Below are 13,334 nucleotides of genomic sequence, written 5' to 3' on the forward strand. Positions count from 1 at the left end.
TTATACGGGCTTCACCTAATAGTTTAGAAAATTGTGCCAAGTACCGAGAGGTGAAAGATAGTTTTCTAGATCAATTGGGACAGCAAGAACTTAATGACTTTAGATTAGAGTAGCCAAGTACCGAGAGGTGACGTTTATTCTAATTGAAAGATGGTATTAATATAGAGATATCACTTTGTACCTACAACACCCAACTGTGCCTTCATAAACATAAGAACATAAATTTATAAACCAATTAGTCGTGACATTAGTGGATAGGAACCCTAAGAAACCCTAATTTCTCATTCTTGTTAAAAACCTAATTTTGCTTTAAAGACTTAGTTTAATTCAACTAAATCGCAATCAAACCAACCAATTTAACAAACAAAAACCTCTTTACTTTCTTTTACTTTCTTTTACTAAATTAAATTGTTAGGTTAGACTTAGATATTCCGACTTGTCCCTGTGGAGACGATCCCTAAGTACTACTCGACAAGGTTGTACACTTGCAACCAAATTGAGCGTAAATTAGGATTTATTACTTGTGTTGTAATAAAATTTCACATCATAGTCTCTCTCTCTCTCTCTCTCTATATATATATATATATATATAGGGATAGGCTATTATACATTGCAATGCACAGAGGGGTCTGTGCATTGCATTGTCAGCCGTTGGATCGTTGTTAAGATTCGTGCAATGCTGATAGATCTGATTTTTAAATTTGTCGCTGGATTTTAAAATTTTCGGAAATGGAGGGTCCATTTCACAAACCCTTCCCACCCGGTCCCTTCTTTCTCTCTTGCGCGGAAAAGGAAAAGGCGACACCCTAGGCGATCCGGCGGCGATTTCTTCTTCCTCCACGCGACCTCACCCCAGCCCCGACCCTAGACACGGCAGAGAGCTCCGACCCCCATTTCGCAGATCCTTCCCTTCCCAGTTCCCACCCAGTCCCTCTTTCTCTCTTACGGCCCAAGCCAACCCTAGGCGATTTTGAAACCGCTCCTCTTCTGTCGGCGCCACCATCTCCCCGATCAGAGCCGACTGAGAGAGAGAGAGCGGCAACACCATCTCCCCGATCAGAGGCTACTGACCAGCCCAGCCCCGACCCTCCTCCCTCGGCGATTACCGGTAAACCGTCTTGTCCCTTTTTGTTACCTTGAAATATTAATTTCTGAAAATTTGTGTGTTAATTGCTCGTGGTTTAGGTCACGTTGTTGATATGAATTTCCATTTTTTAATTAGGACAAATCTGAGAGAGTATTGCTGATTCTCATGAACTCAAGAAAGTGAAAAAGCATACGAAGGTGCTGGTAAGATGAGGTGTCTCAGTGTGTAAATTGTGATGGTGCCGGTTCTCTGACTTATACCACCTGTCAAGGGAGCAGCATACAACCACGCTACCTTGATTGCAGGTAAAATAAATTGTTGTTTGCACACAATTAACCCCCTGGGAAGTATAAGTAAATCAGCAATACTCTCCTGTATGTATAGGTAAATCAAGTGATCTGTAATTTTTTTGTTGTTTTATAAAATTTGTTGTTTCATGGTAACCCTAGATTGAAACTAGAGATATGATCTTAACTGGATTTTAGTAATGTTGAATTTAGTTGTTGGATTTAGTAACTCCAGCACCCCCAAATTTAGTAATGCTGGATTTTAGTTGCTATAAAATTTGCTGCAATATTAATTAGTTGATCATTATTACTACATATTTGGTTGTTTGGTTGTCAGATTTATGCCTTAAAGGAGGGTAATTTAGTTATTATGATATGATCATAATATATGCATGCCTTGTAATATGCATCTATTATTTTTATTTTTTTATTTAAGTTGTTTAATAGTATTGAAAACCATAGCAAACCGTTCTCCCCTGACTTGTACATTTTTTTTTTGTTGATCAGAATTTTACTATTATTGTGTTAGGATGTTAGCATGTGATGCCCCTGATAGTGTAGAGGTAGGCTCAAATGACCTTTATGACGATGGAGATGGAGATGAAAATAATCCGAGAATTCAGATGCAGGTAATTTTTGTTATTTTTCATTTTTAAAACATTTACAATTGCAACTTAAACAAGAATGTTAAGTGATTACGGTTTGCTTATTTGTAACAGTCAGATATCAACGATCCCTACATCCATTATTATGAAGCAACACAAGCGGATGAGCCTTTGTCAAATGATATAACTAAGCCGTATGTCGGTATGGAGTTCAATACACCTGAAGATGCATACACTTTCTACAACAATTATGCATGTTTTGTTGGATTTAGCGTTCGAAAAAATGCTTCAACAACTAATAAGAATGGGTTGTCATCGGTTCGGTATGTTTGTTCCAAAGAAGGAAAATCAGGTTGGCATAAAAGAAAAGAGATGCGTATTGGATGCTCGACGGATGTTGCTGCACCTGAGAAAGAACATGGGATTACGAGGGTTGAATGCAAGGCCTCATTTAGAATTAGAAAAATGGCAAGTGAAAAATGGAAAGTGAGCGTTTTTTTGGAGGATCACAACCATGAGCTGATCACGAGCCCTTCGAAGATTCGAAATTTGCGATCCCATAAGCTCATGACGGCAGGTCAGAAGCACACCATCCGTAAATTGAGTGCTCAAAATGTGGGAACAACTCAAATTATGGAAATTATAGGTACCGAAAATGATGGTAAGGGGAATGTTCGGTTCAAGAAGAAAGATATAAGCAATCTGATAGCGGGAGATAATGCAAAGCTCATAGGGGTTGATGTTCATAATACTTTGATGTATTTCAAACAGAAGCAAGAGGATCCCGAGTTGTTTTATTCAGTATTGGCAGATGAGGATGGTGTTGTGAAGAATATTTTTTGGGTTGACGATAGAGGAAGGAGAGCTTACAAAGAGTTTGGTGATGTTGTGACTTTTGACACCACCTATCAAACAAACAAGTACAACATGCCTTTCGCACCGTTCATTGGAGTCAACCACCACCGTCAATCCATCTTATTTGGCATGGCTCTTCTCAAATGCGAGACGGCAGACAACTTTTGTTGGTTGTTCAAAACCTTCTTAGAGGCAATGTACGACAAGCATCCTTCTGCCATTATTACCGACCAAGATCCTGCGATGAAGAAGGCAATTGAGTTGATTTTTCCAACAACTGTCCACAGATGCTACCAGTGGCATATAATGAGAAAGGCAAGGGAACGCTTTGCGAAGCTGTACCATGAGAAGGCCGGTTTCGAGGATGAATTAAAGGCTACAATCATCCGTAGTAAGACGGTTTCAGATTTTGAGAAACGTTGGAAAGCTATGTGTGACACGTACAACGTGCACAATTCTAACTACATCAAGGTGATGTACAGAAATCGGGAGCAATGGGTGCCAGCCTATTTTCGAGACACTTTTATGGCCGACATGTCAACTACTCAGAGTGAGAGTATGAATGCTCTTTTTAAGCTATTGGTAAACAGCCACAAATCTATTTATCAATTCGTATTGCAGATTGAGAAGCTAATTGAGGGTATTTGGCAAAAGGAGAGTGATGAGGATATAAAAACCATCAATGAGGTGCAGCAACTATGGTCAAGATACAAAATAGAGGTCAAAGCACGCCAAGTTTATACACGGCAAATATTCTTGTTGTTCAAAGAGATGGTACAAGATAGTACACTTGGTGTTGTTCTCGAAGTTGAGAGAGGTGCCTCTTATAAGGTTAATATTTTCGAACATCCTGAAATTTATAATTATGTACCCAAGTCATACACGGTAAAAGTGGACAAGGAAAGGTGTAGGGTTTCTTGCGATTGCAAGGGGTATAATGCAAGTGGAATTCTTTGCCCACATGCAATAAAAGTAATGCAATACGTGGGTATAACAGATCTACCCGACCATTACATTTTGAGACGGTGGACTAAAGGGGTTAATGCAAGTGCCAAGAGACCCATTAGTGAGAGAAGTATGGATTCGGGAGAGTCGGCAGAGTTGCTGACATTGAGGAAAGCTTCTTTAAAATTAGATTGGATGGAGCTTACCGAACTAGGGGCTGTTAGTGCAGAGGCTTTTATTTGTATGAAGGAGATAATTGCAAGTGGAAAACAGAAATTGTTGTCGGTGCTAGATAAGCAAGCGCAAGGAGGTGCCAGCTTCTTTGAAAAAGCGCAGGGAGATGCCTCCTTTGAAGAAGCACATGCCAATCCCATATTTCATGATCCACGAGAGTTGCAATGTAAAGGTAGAAAGAAGATTTCGACACGAATGGTGCCTCCTTCTTTGAAGAAGCTCAGAACTTGTAGCATATGCGGCGAAAAAGAGGGTCACAACGCAAGAACTTGCCCAATGGTTCAATTCTATTTACATCTTTTTCCTTAATTTTAAGTTTTTTTTTTAAAATGCATATTATGGAGCTCACTGTTTATCCTTATGCATAGTATAAATTGGTAGATGCATATTAAATGCATAGTAAAAATTGAACCTTGAATAACTTGATAGATGCATATTAAATGCATAGTATAAAATTGGTCTGTACTATATATGCATAGTATAAAGTGGTACTACCAGTGTTGTAAAGGCAAACGAAAGGTTATTGCTTAGTATAAAGTACATAATGCATAGTATAAAGCACCAATTACATATTTTTTAACTCAATTTTAATTCGTGAATTGCTCATTGTAATAGCTAAAAAAAAATGGAAAAGGCAAACGAAAGGCTAATGATGAGGAGAGTGGTGTTCAACATATGGAAGAGACAAACGAATCTGACGAAGAAGGCTTATGAAGAGACAAACGGTAAGCTGCTCAGCAATGGAGAGTGTAGTTGAGTTGTCTCTGATGGCACGCCACAATGCAGAAGCATCGGGTTGGGAATTTTGGGAATTGTTCTTTGTTATGTTAAGGTTTGCCGAGGGTATTTTGGGAATTGTTCTTTGTTAATGTTTGTTTGTTATGTTAAGGTTTGCTGAGGGTATTTTGTGGAATTGTTCTTTGTTATGTTAATGTTCTTTGTTATGTTAAGGTTTGCCGAGGGTATTTTGCCGAGTGTTCTTTGTTATGTTAAAGAGAGTTCTCAAACTGCAGTTTCTGTGCACTTTCTCATATTTCTCGAGTGTCATATGGAAAATTGAAAAAAAAATATTAACAACAAACATGTATATACTAAGGCTTTACAGAAAACAACCACATATTAGCAACAATGCACAAAGAGATGCTAGAAACGATATTATCCACACGTATCATCATAGAGCACCATCTCCCCTAAATCATTTGATTCTTAATTTCATGAGAAGGACAATGCATCCAAAATATGCCAGAAATGACATCAACCACACATATTACAAAAACTCCAATTGTCAACCCAATTTCACATTAATTAACTATCCTTCAAAAACCATGACATACTTCTTTAATGAAAATATTAATGGTGAAGAGGCAATGTTGTCATTAAAATACAAGTACCATCAAACTTCTCAGTAAATGCAAATTCTTTTTCATACAACATAAATACAAAGGATAAATTAACAAAGAATATACAAGCACAAGCAAATTAATGATAATACTATCGGTACCAGCAAATTAATGATAACACAGTGAAAGATCCATAACAGGAGCACAAGCACAAAAACAATCATATGTTCTATTACAACCTTTCTAGATACACCAAACTAGTACATTTCCTACTGTAACTCTTTTTGTCAAATTAAACTCCACTTTTTAATCTACCAAAATGCAACCATGAATTCACTAAAGCACTCCTTGTGCAATTCCCTGAAAAGAAAAATAAAAGACAATTTAATTAAAAAGATGATAAGATGATTATAGAAAGATCATGAACTTTTTTTTCTTCATCACTTGTTATAAACTATCATTATACATGCAATTTTTGGTTCATTGTTTCACATTTTAACAGCCAAGTTCAACATTTAACATTTTTCAGTGAAGTTCAACATCAGTTGAGTTAAGGGAGGGACCGAAGCCATTTCGACAAATTACAGTAATTGGAGGTTTCTATTTTCATATGTATTTCATGTCAATAGCCATTTCGACAAATTTCAGGCACTTATTGAAAACCCAAATTTCATGAAACCCAAATAGATTGGTTAATTATTTCCTTGGATGTAGATTGCAGACTTAAGAACCTGACCTTTATTGTAAGCACAAAAAGTTCTTATCATAACCAAATACATATCCATCTGATCTTTGATATGTACAGACTTACAATTAATGGCACCATAATTATAGCACACAAACTATTATTGTGCTAAACTTTAATTAGATCTCGTAATCATGATCCCAATTGAGTGGTTGAAGAACCTGACCCTTATTGCCTAGCTAGTTCACATAGGTCGTACCTGTGGCTGGTGAACCTCGGTTTCGCCTAGGGCTGGTGAGTCGAGTTCGCCTAGGGCTGGTGAGCGTCGGTTTCGCCTAGAGCTGGTCAGGCGAGGTCATTGGTGTTGGCGCCGACGGGAGAGCTGGTGAGCATCGGCTCTGATTAGGGAGGAGGGTCGGGGCTGGGCTGGTCAGTAGCCTCTGATCGGGGAGATGGTGTTGCCGCTCTCTCTCTCTCAGTCGGCTCTGATCGGGGAGATGGTGGCGCCGACAGAAGAGGAGCGGTTTCAAAATTGCCTAGGGTTGGCTTGGGCCATAAGAGAGAAAGAGGGACTGGGTGGGAACTGGGAAGGGAAGGATCTGCGAAATGGGGGTCGGAGCTCTCTGCCGTGTCTAGGGTCGGGGCTGGGGTGAGGTCGCGTGGAGGAAGAAGAAATCGCCGCCGGATCGCCTAGGGTGTCGCCTTTTCCTTTTCCGCGCAAGAGAGAAAGAAGGGACCGGGTGGGAAGGGTTTGTGAAATGGACCCTCCATTTCCGAAAATTTTAAAATCCAGCGACAAATTTAAAAATCAGATCTATCAGCATTGCACGAATCTTAACAACGATCCAACGGCTGACAATGCAATGCACAGACCCCTCTGTGCATTGCAATGTATAATAGCCTATCCCCATATATATATATATATATATATATATATATATATAGAGTACGGCTAACGCGCTTCCTCTAGCATATGGGCCGAAATGCTTCCGGTGGAAATTTGAAATTTCAAAATCCAAAAAGTCGATCTGAACCGTTCATCTTCTTCTCCATATTAATATCTGCTTGGAGACCAAATTTTACATTTTTCTGAAATTTTTTACTATTTATTAAGCCATTTTGAAAATCGCTGATCCAACGGTAGCTTCTGATTTTTACTGTTTGGTAAGCCACCGTTGGATCAGCAATTTTCAAAGTGGCTTAATAAATAGTAAAAAATTTCAGAAAAATGTAAAATTTGGTCTCCAAGCAGATATTAATATGGAGAAGAAGATGAACGGTTCAGATCGACTTTTTGGATTTTGAAATTTCAAATTTCCACCGGAAGCATTTCGGTCCATATGCTAGAGGAAGCGCGTTAGCCATACTCTATATATATATATATATATATATATTACAGGTCAGCCATGGTCAAACAAATGGTGATGTAAATCTTACTTCAACTGCCACAGACAGAGTATGAGGTAATAATTCAATTATTTTTTGTTATATTTGTTTGATATTTTTAATTATAAATGTTTACTGTATATGTTGAAGTAATTCACAGGATTGAGAACCATTTAGTTGATGAAATTCCTTTCATCAAAATAATTTTTTCTTTGTTTTTTTTGCAGGTCAGACATTGACTGGTCAAATAAATGGTAATATAAATATGACTTCAGGTGCCACAAATAGAGGAGGAGGTGATAATTTCATTATTTTCTTATTTTCTTATGTTTCTTAAAGTAATTTACAGGATTCTGAACCATTTTTCATATTTTCTAATTTTTCATAATAAATTCCTTGTTATAGTTGGCTATCCAGTTCCTCAAGATTGGCATGAACTCATTAGATATCTTGAATCTATTGCCAGAGGTAATAGGGATTCAATGCCTGATTCTCTTGTTAGAGGTAATAGGGAGTCCATCTCCTTTAATTTCTTCAATTTATTACATACATTTTTATTTATAAGTTGTTATGTTAAAGAATTTATGTTATTCGAAATTGAAATTTACATTATACTAATTACATGTGATGAAATGCCCATGCAAACTTCGTCAAGTCATCATGAAGAATTGAATAGTACTACTAATGAAGTTTTAAATGCTGCACCTTTTATAAATATATTACCTCTGCAGAATTCGAAAAGGAAGGCACAACCATAGAAACATGCTTATAAGAACTCGATGGGTGTTAATGTGAAGAAGAATCGCACACAGTAGATAGATGAGATTTTTTGTTTCAATATAGAAATGAGTATTATAGTGTAATTTTTTTATAAGTTTCAAAAGTCTGATTGAATTGTTTGTTTCAATATAATATGGAGTTTCAATATTGTATCTTGTTTGTAAGTACATTTCATTTTGTTATTAAAAATGTTGTTGAATTTTCATAATAGTAGTTTAGATTATTTTTTATTTACACAAGAAATTGAATTGTTGATAAAAATAATAGTTCGAATTAGTTTTTGAAGTCTTATATACATTGTTTCGAATAATATAATATACACAATGATTAGATTATATAATTTGTTCATGAATAATTTTGTATGTACAAAATTACATTATTGTAATTGGATATTTAGCGCTTACATATTAGAATACAGCACACCGTCCTCTAACAGTTTGTGCATATAGGGATGTGAGTTTCTTAGCACCATTAGCCACCGATTTCTTCTCCTCTCCCTCCTCTTTCACTGCCAACACTCTAGGTACGGTCTCATTCTCACCTCCTTTGACTAACCCGAGACGCTGTAATACTGCAAGGGTAGGTTCCTCACGGTTCATTGTGTAAAAGTGCAGTTCCCTGATCCCACGTCGCAGGATCTCTGCGCACATCTCTGTTGCCAGCTGGATCCCGTATGCTGCTAGTGCAATCTCGTCCGATTTCAGCTTCTCCACTGTCTCCCTAATCTCTGTTGGCACCTTTGTCCTGTCAGTTTCATTCAGAGATGTCAAAATGCTACCTTGAACTTTCGACATATATATCAGCTTGTAATTGCCATAAATTAGAAAGAACATTTAATAAAAGAAATGTGCACTTTGATGGAAAATTAAATGTTACTGAAGCATATCAGAAACTTTTCGGCAGTATAGATGAAAATAGCCTAAACGAATTAATAAACCATGATGATCTAGCTCTGCCTTTTTTTGATGTAACATATATAATTTATTTTTTACATCAAGCTAAAGGGTTGTAAATCTATTGAGATGATTATTTCATTTTGCTATTTTCATGCATCACAATTTCACAACTCATTTAGTATTTAAGTTGCCTAATGGCTGATGGTCAACCTCTAACTGAACTTGTTCAACACACCAAAAAACCATCATGTTTGTTTAAGAACATGATTAAATCATACACCTATTCATTTTATTTTTTTATCTTTATTCTTCTCCATTTTGAAAAAATAAAAGCTGTCTTTCCCGGCACAAATGTAAGAAACACAATAAAAAAAATTATGTTCAGAAAATATTATATCTATACCTGCATGTCTTTGTCATTGTCTGAAAGCTCCTGTAGCTGACAATTGGGAGTATTCCCGGCACAATTGGGCATTGGATACCAATTCTTCGGCAATCATCAACAAATTTGAAAAAGAAAGACATGTCGTAGAACAATTGTGTCACGATGAAGTGAGAACCGGTATCTACCTTTTTCTTTAGGTACACAAGGTCTTCTTCATATCCTTGTTTAGTGGCAACATCGCTTCCTTCAAGTATCTTGCTTGGGTGTGCCTCTAATAAAATAGTTTTGCAAATGCTGCTATTAGGTAATTTGTTAATGGAATACAAAAGAGGCAGCAAATATTTCACGAAAGGGTTTCATTTTTTTTTTTCATACAAAAAGATAATCAGATCTCCTTGGACAAACCAAATTTAAAGAAAAGCAACATGGAGATGTAAAAATTAAATAAAAAAATTGGCAGAGACTTTGTTGTATATTACGAAAAATGTATATTGCTTGATTGGTAGCTTATTCCTAAAATTTCCTTTTCTACCTCTACTTTGAATAATCTTTTTAGCTCTTTCTTTTTCCCCCTTTTCTCTCCTGTGAGGTCATTATCGAAATTATTGCATCTGAAGAAGAAGCCTTTTTCTTTCCTTCTTTGCAAATAACACCCAATATCTACCCAATTTTGCAATGTAGACAATTCAACTCCCTTTCTGAGCTATATTAAACCATATTGATCTGAAATAAATAAAAAAATATAAATACAATTCATGCCAACCTGGATATCCTGCAACGCCAAGACCGAAGTAATCACCATGTCTCAACCTAATATGCTCCACCATATCCAACCCACAAACCGGCACACCTTTACCATTCACCTCGGCCGGTTCCACGGCTGCAGCAGCCGGTGCAGCAACCGGCGGATCTCCTCCAAGCGCGAGAATGTTGCTAACGCCACGCGACTTGGCGCCATCTATTGCACGGTTTATGCCGTCGAGCGTCATGCCGAGACACGTCAGATGCATCATGGTATCGACACCGATCTCAGTTTGCATTCTCCCGGCGAGGTCGACAGTGACGTCAGCACTCGTCGGTCGCCACGTGATGTCACAGAAGGAGGCACCGTGTGCCGCCATGCGAGCGACCTTGGCAATGAACGCATCGGCGATCTCAGCGAGCGCCTCGGCGGTGGCTGATTTCGGGAATTTCGGGGTGAAGTACTCGAAGGAGAAGATGACATGGCTGTCGTCGGATTTGGTGGATTCCTTTATTTTGTTGATGATATGCATGGTTAGTGGTGGTAGTGTGTGCGGGTGGGTGGGTGCGTGAGTGTGTGGTGGGTAGAGAGAGTGGGATTGACGAATGGCCGATGAGAGAGCTCAGAGGGCAAAGGGAAGGTGGAGAGGAATAATTCAGGGCCTGTTCGGCAGTCAATTTTTACTGGGAATTTTGTTAGGATTGGGTCAGATCAGAATATGATCCCATGCAGGCGTTCAGCTAGGCTGTACAAAATTGATTGGGTCAGATCAGAATATGATTCCATGTAGGCGTTCAGCTAGGCTGTACAAAATTGTTTGAACTTGCAACTCACTCATAACTCACTTGTTAATAGCTTGTTTTAACTCGCTCATTTACAACTCGAGTTGACTGACTTGTTTAATAAATGAGTTGAGTTTGAGCTGAGTCCAACTCGCTCATTTATAACTCGAATTACATAACTCGCTCATTTAGAACTCAACTTATGTACTAAGTTGTATGAAAAATTGTTGGATTCTAAGTTGTTGTTTGCTTTGAGTTGACTTATTATCTCTGTATTAGATTGTTTGTATTTAGTTTTTTTTGAGTAAAAATATGGGTCTAGCCCACATTCCATTGAAATAAAGTCAGTTACAAAGTTGATAACTAACTTAAAATAGAAAAACATAGAGGCTCAAAACAGTTGAGCTTAAATAACGGAAATTAAAGAGAAGTAGAAAACCGGTGTACAGTTACACCATAAGAGAAAAAGAGAAAAAGAGAAAAAAAAAAAAAAAAAAAAAAAAGGCCATTATACTGGCACTGAGCCCTTTTGCTGCCCGGTATCAGTTTTGATACGTTTAGTTGTATCTTATTTGTTGTTTAATTTCTTCGATTAGATCCGCAATGCTTTTTTCTGATTCGTTGAAGATCCGTCTGCACCTTTCTCGCCAAATGATGAACTGTGTTATTAGCATTAGGCTCCTGGTGTTTCTTGGGTGGTTGTGCAATGTCACTTCTTCAGTTGGTACCAGCATTGTGTGAATTGGCGTACCAGTGGTATGTGCCACCTGACTGTAGACTCCTTTGGAGAATGGGCATTCATTGAAGAGGTGTTTTGTTGACTCCAGGTTGGCTTTGCACATGATACACCGATTGACTATACACCATCCTCTTCTCCTTAGATTGTCGACCGTCAGAATTTTATTGAGATACATGAGCCAACCAAATACCTTGATCCTAGGTGCCACCTTGAGCTTCCACACTTCATGTACTGTTGCATTAGTTCTTGAGCCTCTTTTCATTTCCTCGTATGCTGATTTCACCGTAAAGATTCCTTTGCTGTCCCATTTCCACTGGACATCATCCTTTTGATTTGTTGAGAGTGTCGTAGCTGACAACAATCTTTGCACTTGTTGTAATTCTTCTTGAGCTGTTACTGTCATAGGTTGCATGAATATGACCAGGGGCAATTCCGTCTCTTTTGCCCTTTTTAGTGTTATTGTTGCATCTGTTGTGTGTGAGTATAGGTAACAGTACCTATGCTTTAAAATACCATGCCCCCAGTCTTGCTCCCAGAAGATAATTGTCGACCCATTACCTGGTACATATAAAACCGAATTTAAAAAAAATTCTTTTTGGATTTGCTTGAACAAAGGTGAGTTCGGCCATGGATAACTTGTAGTTGATGTTATGCTGAAAATCGGCTTCCACAATCTATTTTCAGGTTTTGACCAGTACCATGCCCATTTTTGAAGCAGTGCTTGATTAAAGACTTTGAGATCATGCACTCCCAATCCTCCCACTTCCTTGGGCTGACATACAAGCTGCCAGTTCGCAAGGTTCATTTTCCGTTTTTCTTGCGTTACCCCATGCCACAGGAATGTTCTCCTTATTTTATCTATCTCCTTTATGACCCAATCCGGTAGTTTGAGCACCGACATGTAGAATATTGGTATGGCCGTTAGAACCGCGTTCAATAGAACTAGCCTACCCGCAATTGAGAGAAACTTGGCGGCCCAGCACCCCAATCTAGCATTCAACTTATGTATGAGTGGTATGTAGGCAGACTTGGGAAGTTTGCGATTTGAAAGTGGCAACCCCAAGTATGTGAATGGAAAGGTCCCTAATTTACAACTCATCAGATTTGCCAAGGCCTGTTGTTGTGCTATGGGTACATGCGAGAAAATTATCTCTGATTTTTGCAAATTTATTGCTAAACCTGAGACTCTTTCAAAGGCTGTGAGTAAGACTTTTAGTGCTTGTATCTGTTGCCCTTCTAGTTTCACGAAAAATAGCGCGTCATCCGCATATAAAAGGCACGGTTTCATCCCTTCAAAGGGTAGTCTAATTGCTCCTGTTATCGCTAAGCGTTGCGCCCATCTTGCTATAAAATCCATAGCTATGATGAATAGTAATGGAGAAAGGGGATCCCCTTGGCGGACACCTCTTTTAAGGATGATCTTTTTTCCAAGTAGCCCGTTTATTAGAATCTGAGATGAACCGGTCAGGACTGAATTTTGAATCCAGCTAGTGCACTTGGCCGAGAAACCCACTTTTCTTAGAATCTTAAGCAGAAATGACCAGCTTATTGTGTCGAATGCTTTTTTGATGTCTGCTTTGAAAATT

The 13,334-nt window shown here is 38.2% G+C and overlaps 2 protein-coding genes across 2 annotated transcripts; one reads left to right on the plus strand and one right to left on the minus strand.

Annotated features, from left to right (window-relative positions):
- Positions 1-1,909: 1,909 nt before the first annotated feature.
- On the plus strand, positions 1,910-4,727 carry LOC144546571 (protein FAR1-RELATED SEQUENCE 5-like). The gene is made up of 3 exons (XM_078295106.1): positions 1,910-2,003; positions 2,094-4,292; positions 4,629-4,727. The coding sequence occupies exons 1-3, from the start codon at positions 1,998-2,000 to the stop codon at positions 4,725-4,727; spliced, it is 2,304 nt and encodes a 767-aa protein (XP_078151232.1). The 5' UTR covers positions 1,910-1,997.
- A 3,869-nt stretch (positions 4,728-8,596) lies between these two features.
- LOC144547082 (putative methylenetetrahydrofolate reductase (NADH)) lies at positions 8,597-10,846 on the minus strand. Its single transcript, XM_078295687.1, has 3 exons — positions 10,249-10,846; positions 9,504-9,756; positions 8,597-8,948 (listed from the first exon to the last, which is right to left on the minus strand). The coding sequence occupies exons 1-3, from the start codon at positions 10,757-10,759 to the stop codon at positions 8,612-8,614; spliced, it is 1,101 nt and encodes a 366-aa protein (XP_078151813.1). The 5' UTR covers positions 10,760-10,846; the 3' UTR covers positions 8,597-8,611.
- Positions 10,847-13,334: the final 2,488 nt, after the last annotated feature.

This window comes from Carex rostrata, chromosome 30 (assembly GCF_964058835.1).
Source record: "Carex rostrata chromosome 30, lpCarRost1.2, whole genome shotgun sequence".
Lineage (NCBI taxonomy): Eukaryota > Viridiplantae > Streptophyta > Magnoliopsida > Poales > Cyperaceae > Carex > Carex rostrata.

Excerpts from the sequence above, each read along its gene's own strand:
- LOC144546571 (XM_078295106.1), top strand. Across the intron at positions 4,293-4,628 it reads ACGCAAGAACTTGCCCAATG|CTAAAAAAAAATGGAAAAGG; the intron begins GTTCAATTCTAT and ends TCATTGTAATAG.
- LOC144547082 (XM_078295687.1), bottom strand. The coding sequence starts at position 10,759 with ATGCATATCATCAACAAAATAAAGGAATCCACCAAATCCGACGACAGC. Across the intron at positions 9,757-10,248 it reads TGGCGTTGCAGGATATCCAG|AGGCACACCCAAGCAAGATA; the intron begins GTTGGCATGAAT and ends CTATTTTATTAG. Across the intron at positions 8,949-9,503 it reads ACAATGACAAAGACATGCAG|GACAAAGGTGCCAACAGAGA; the intron begins GTATAGATATAA and ends TGAAACTGACAG.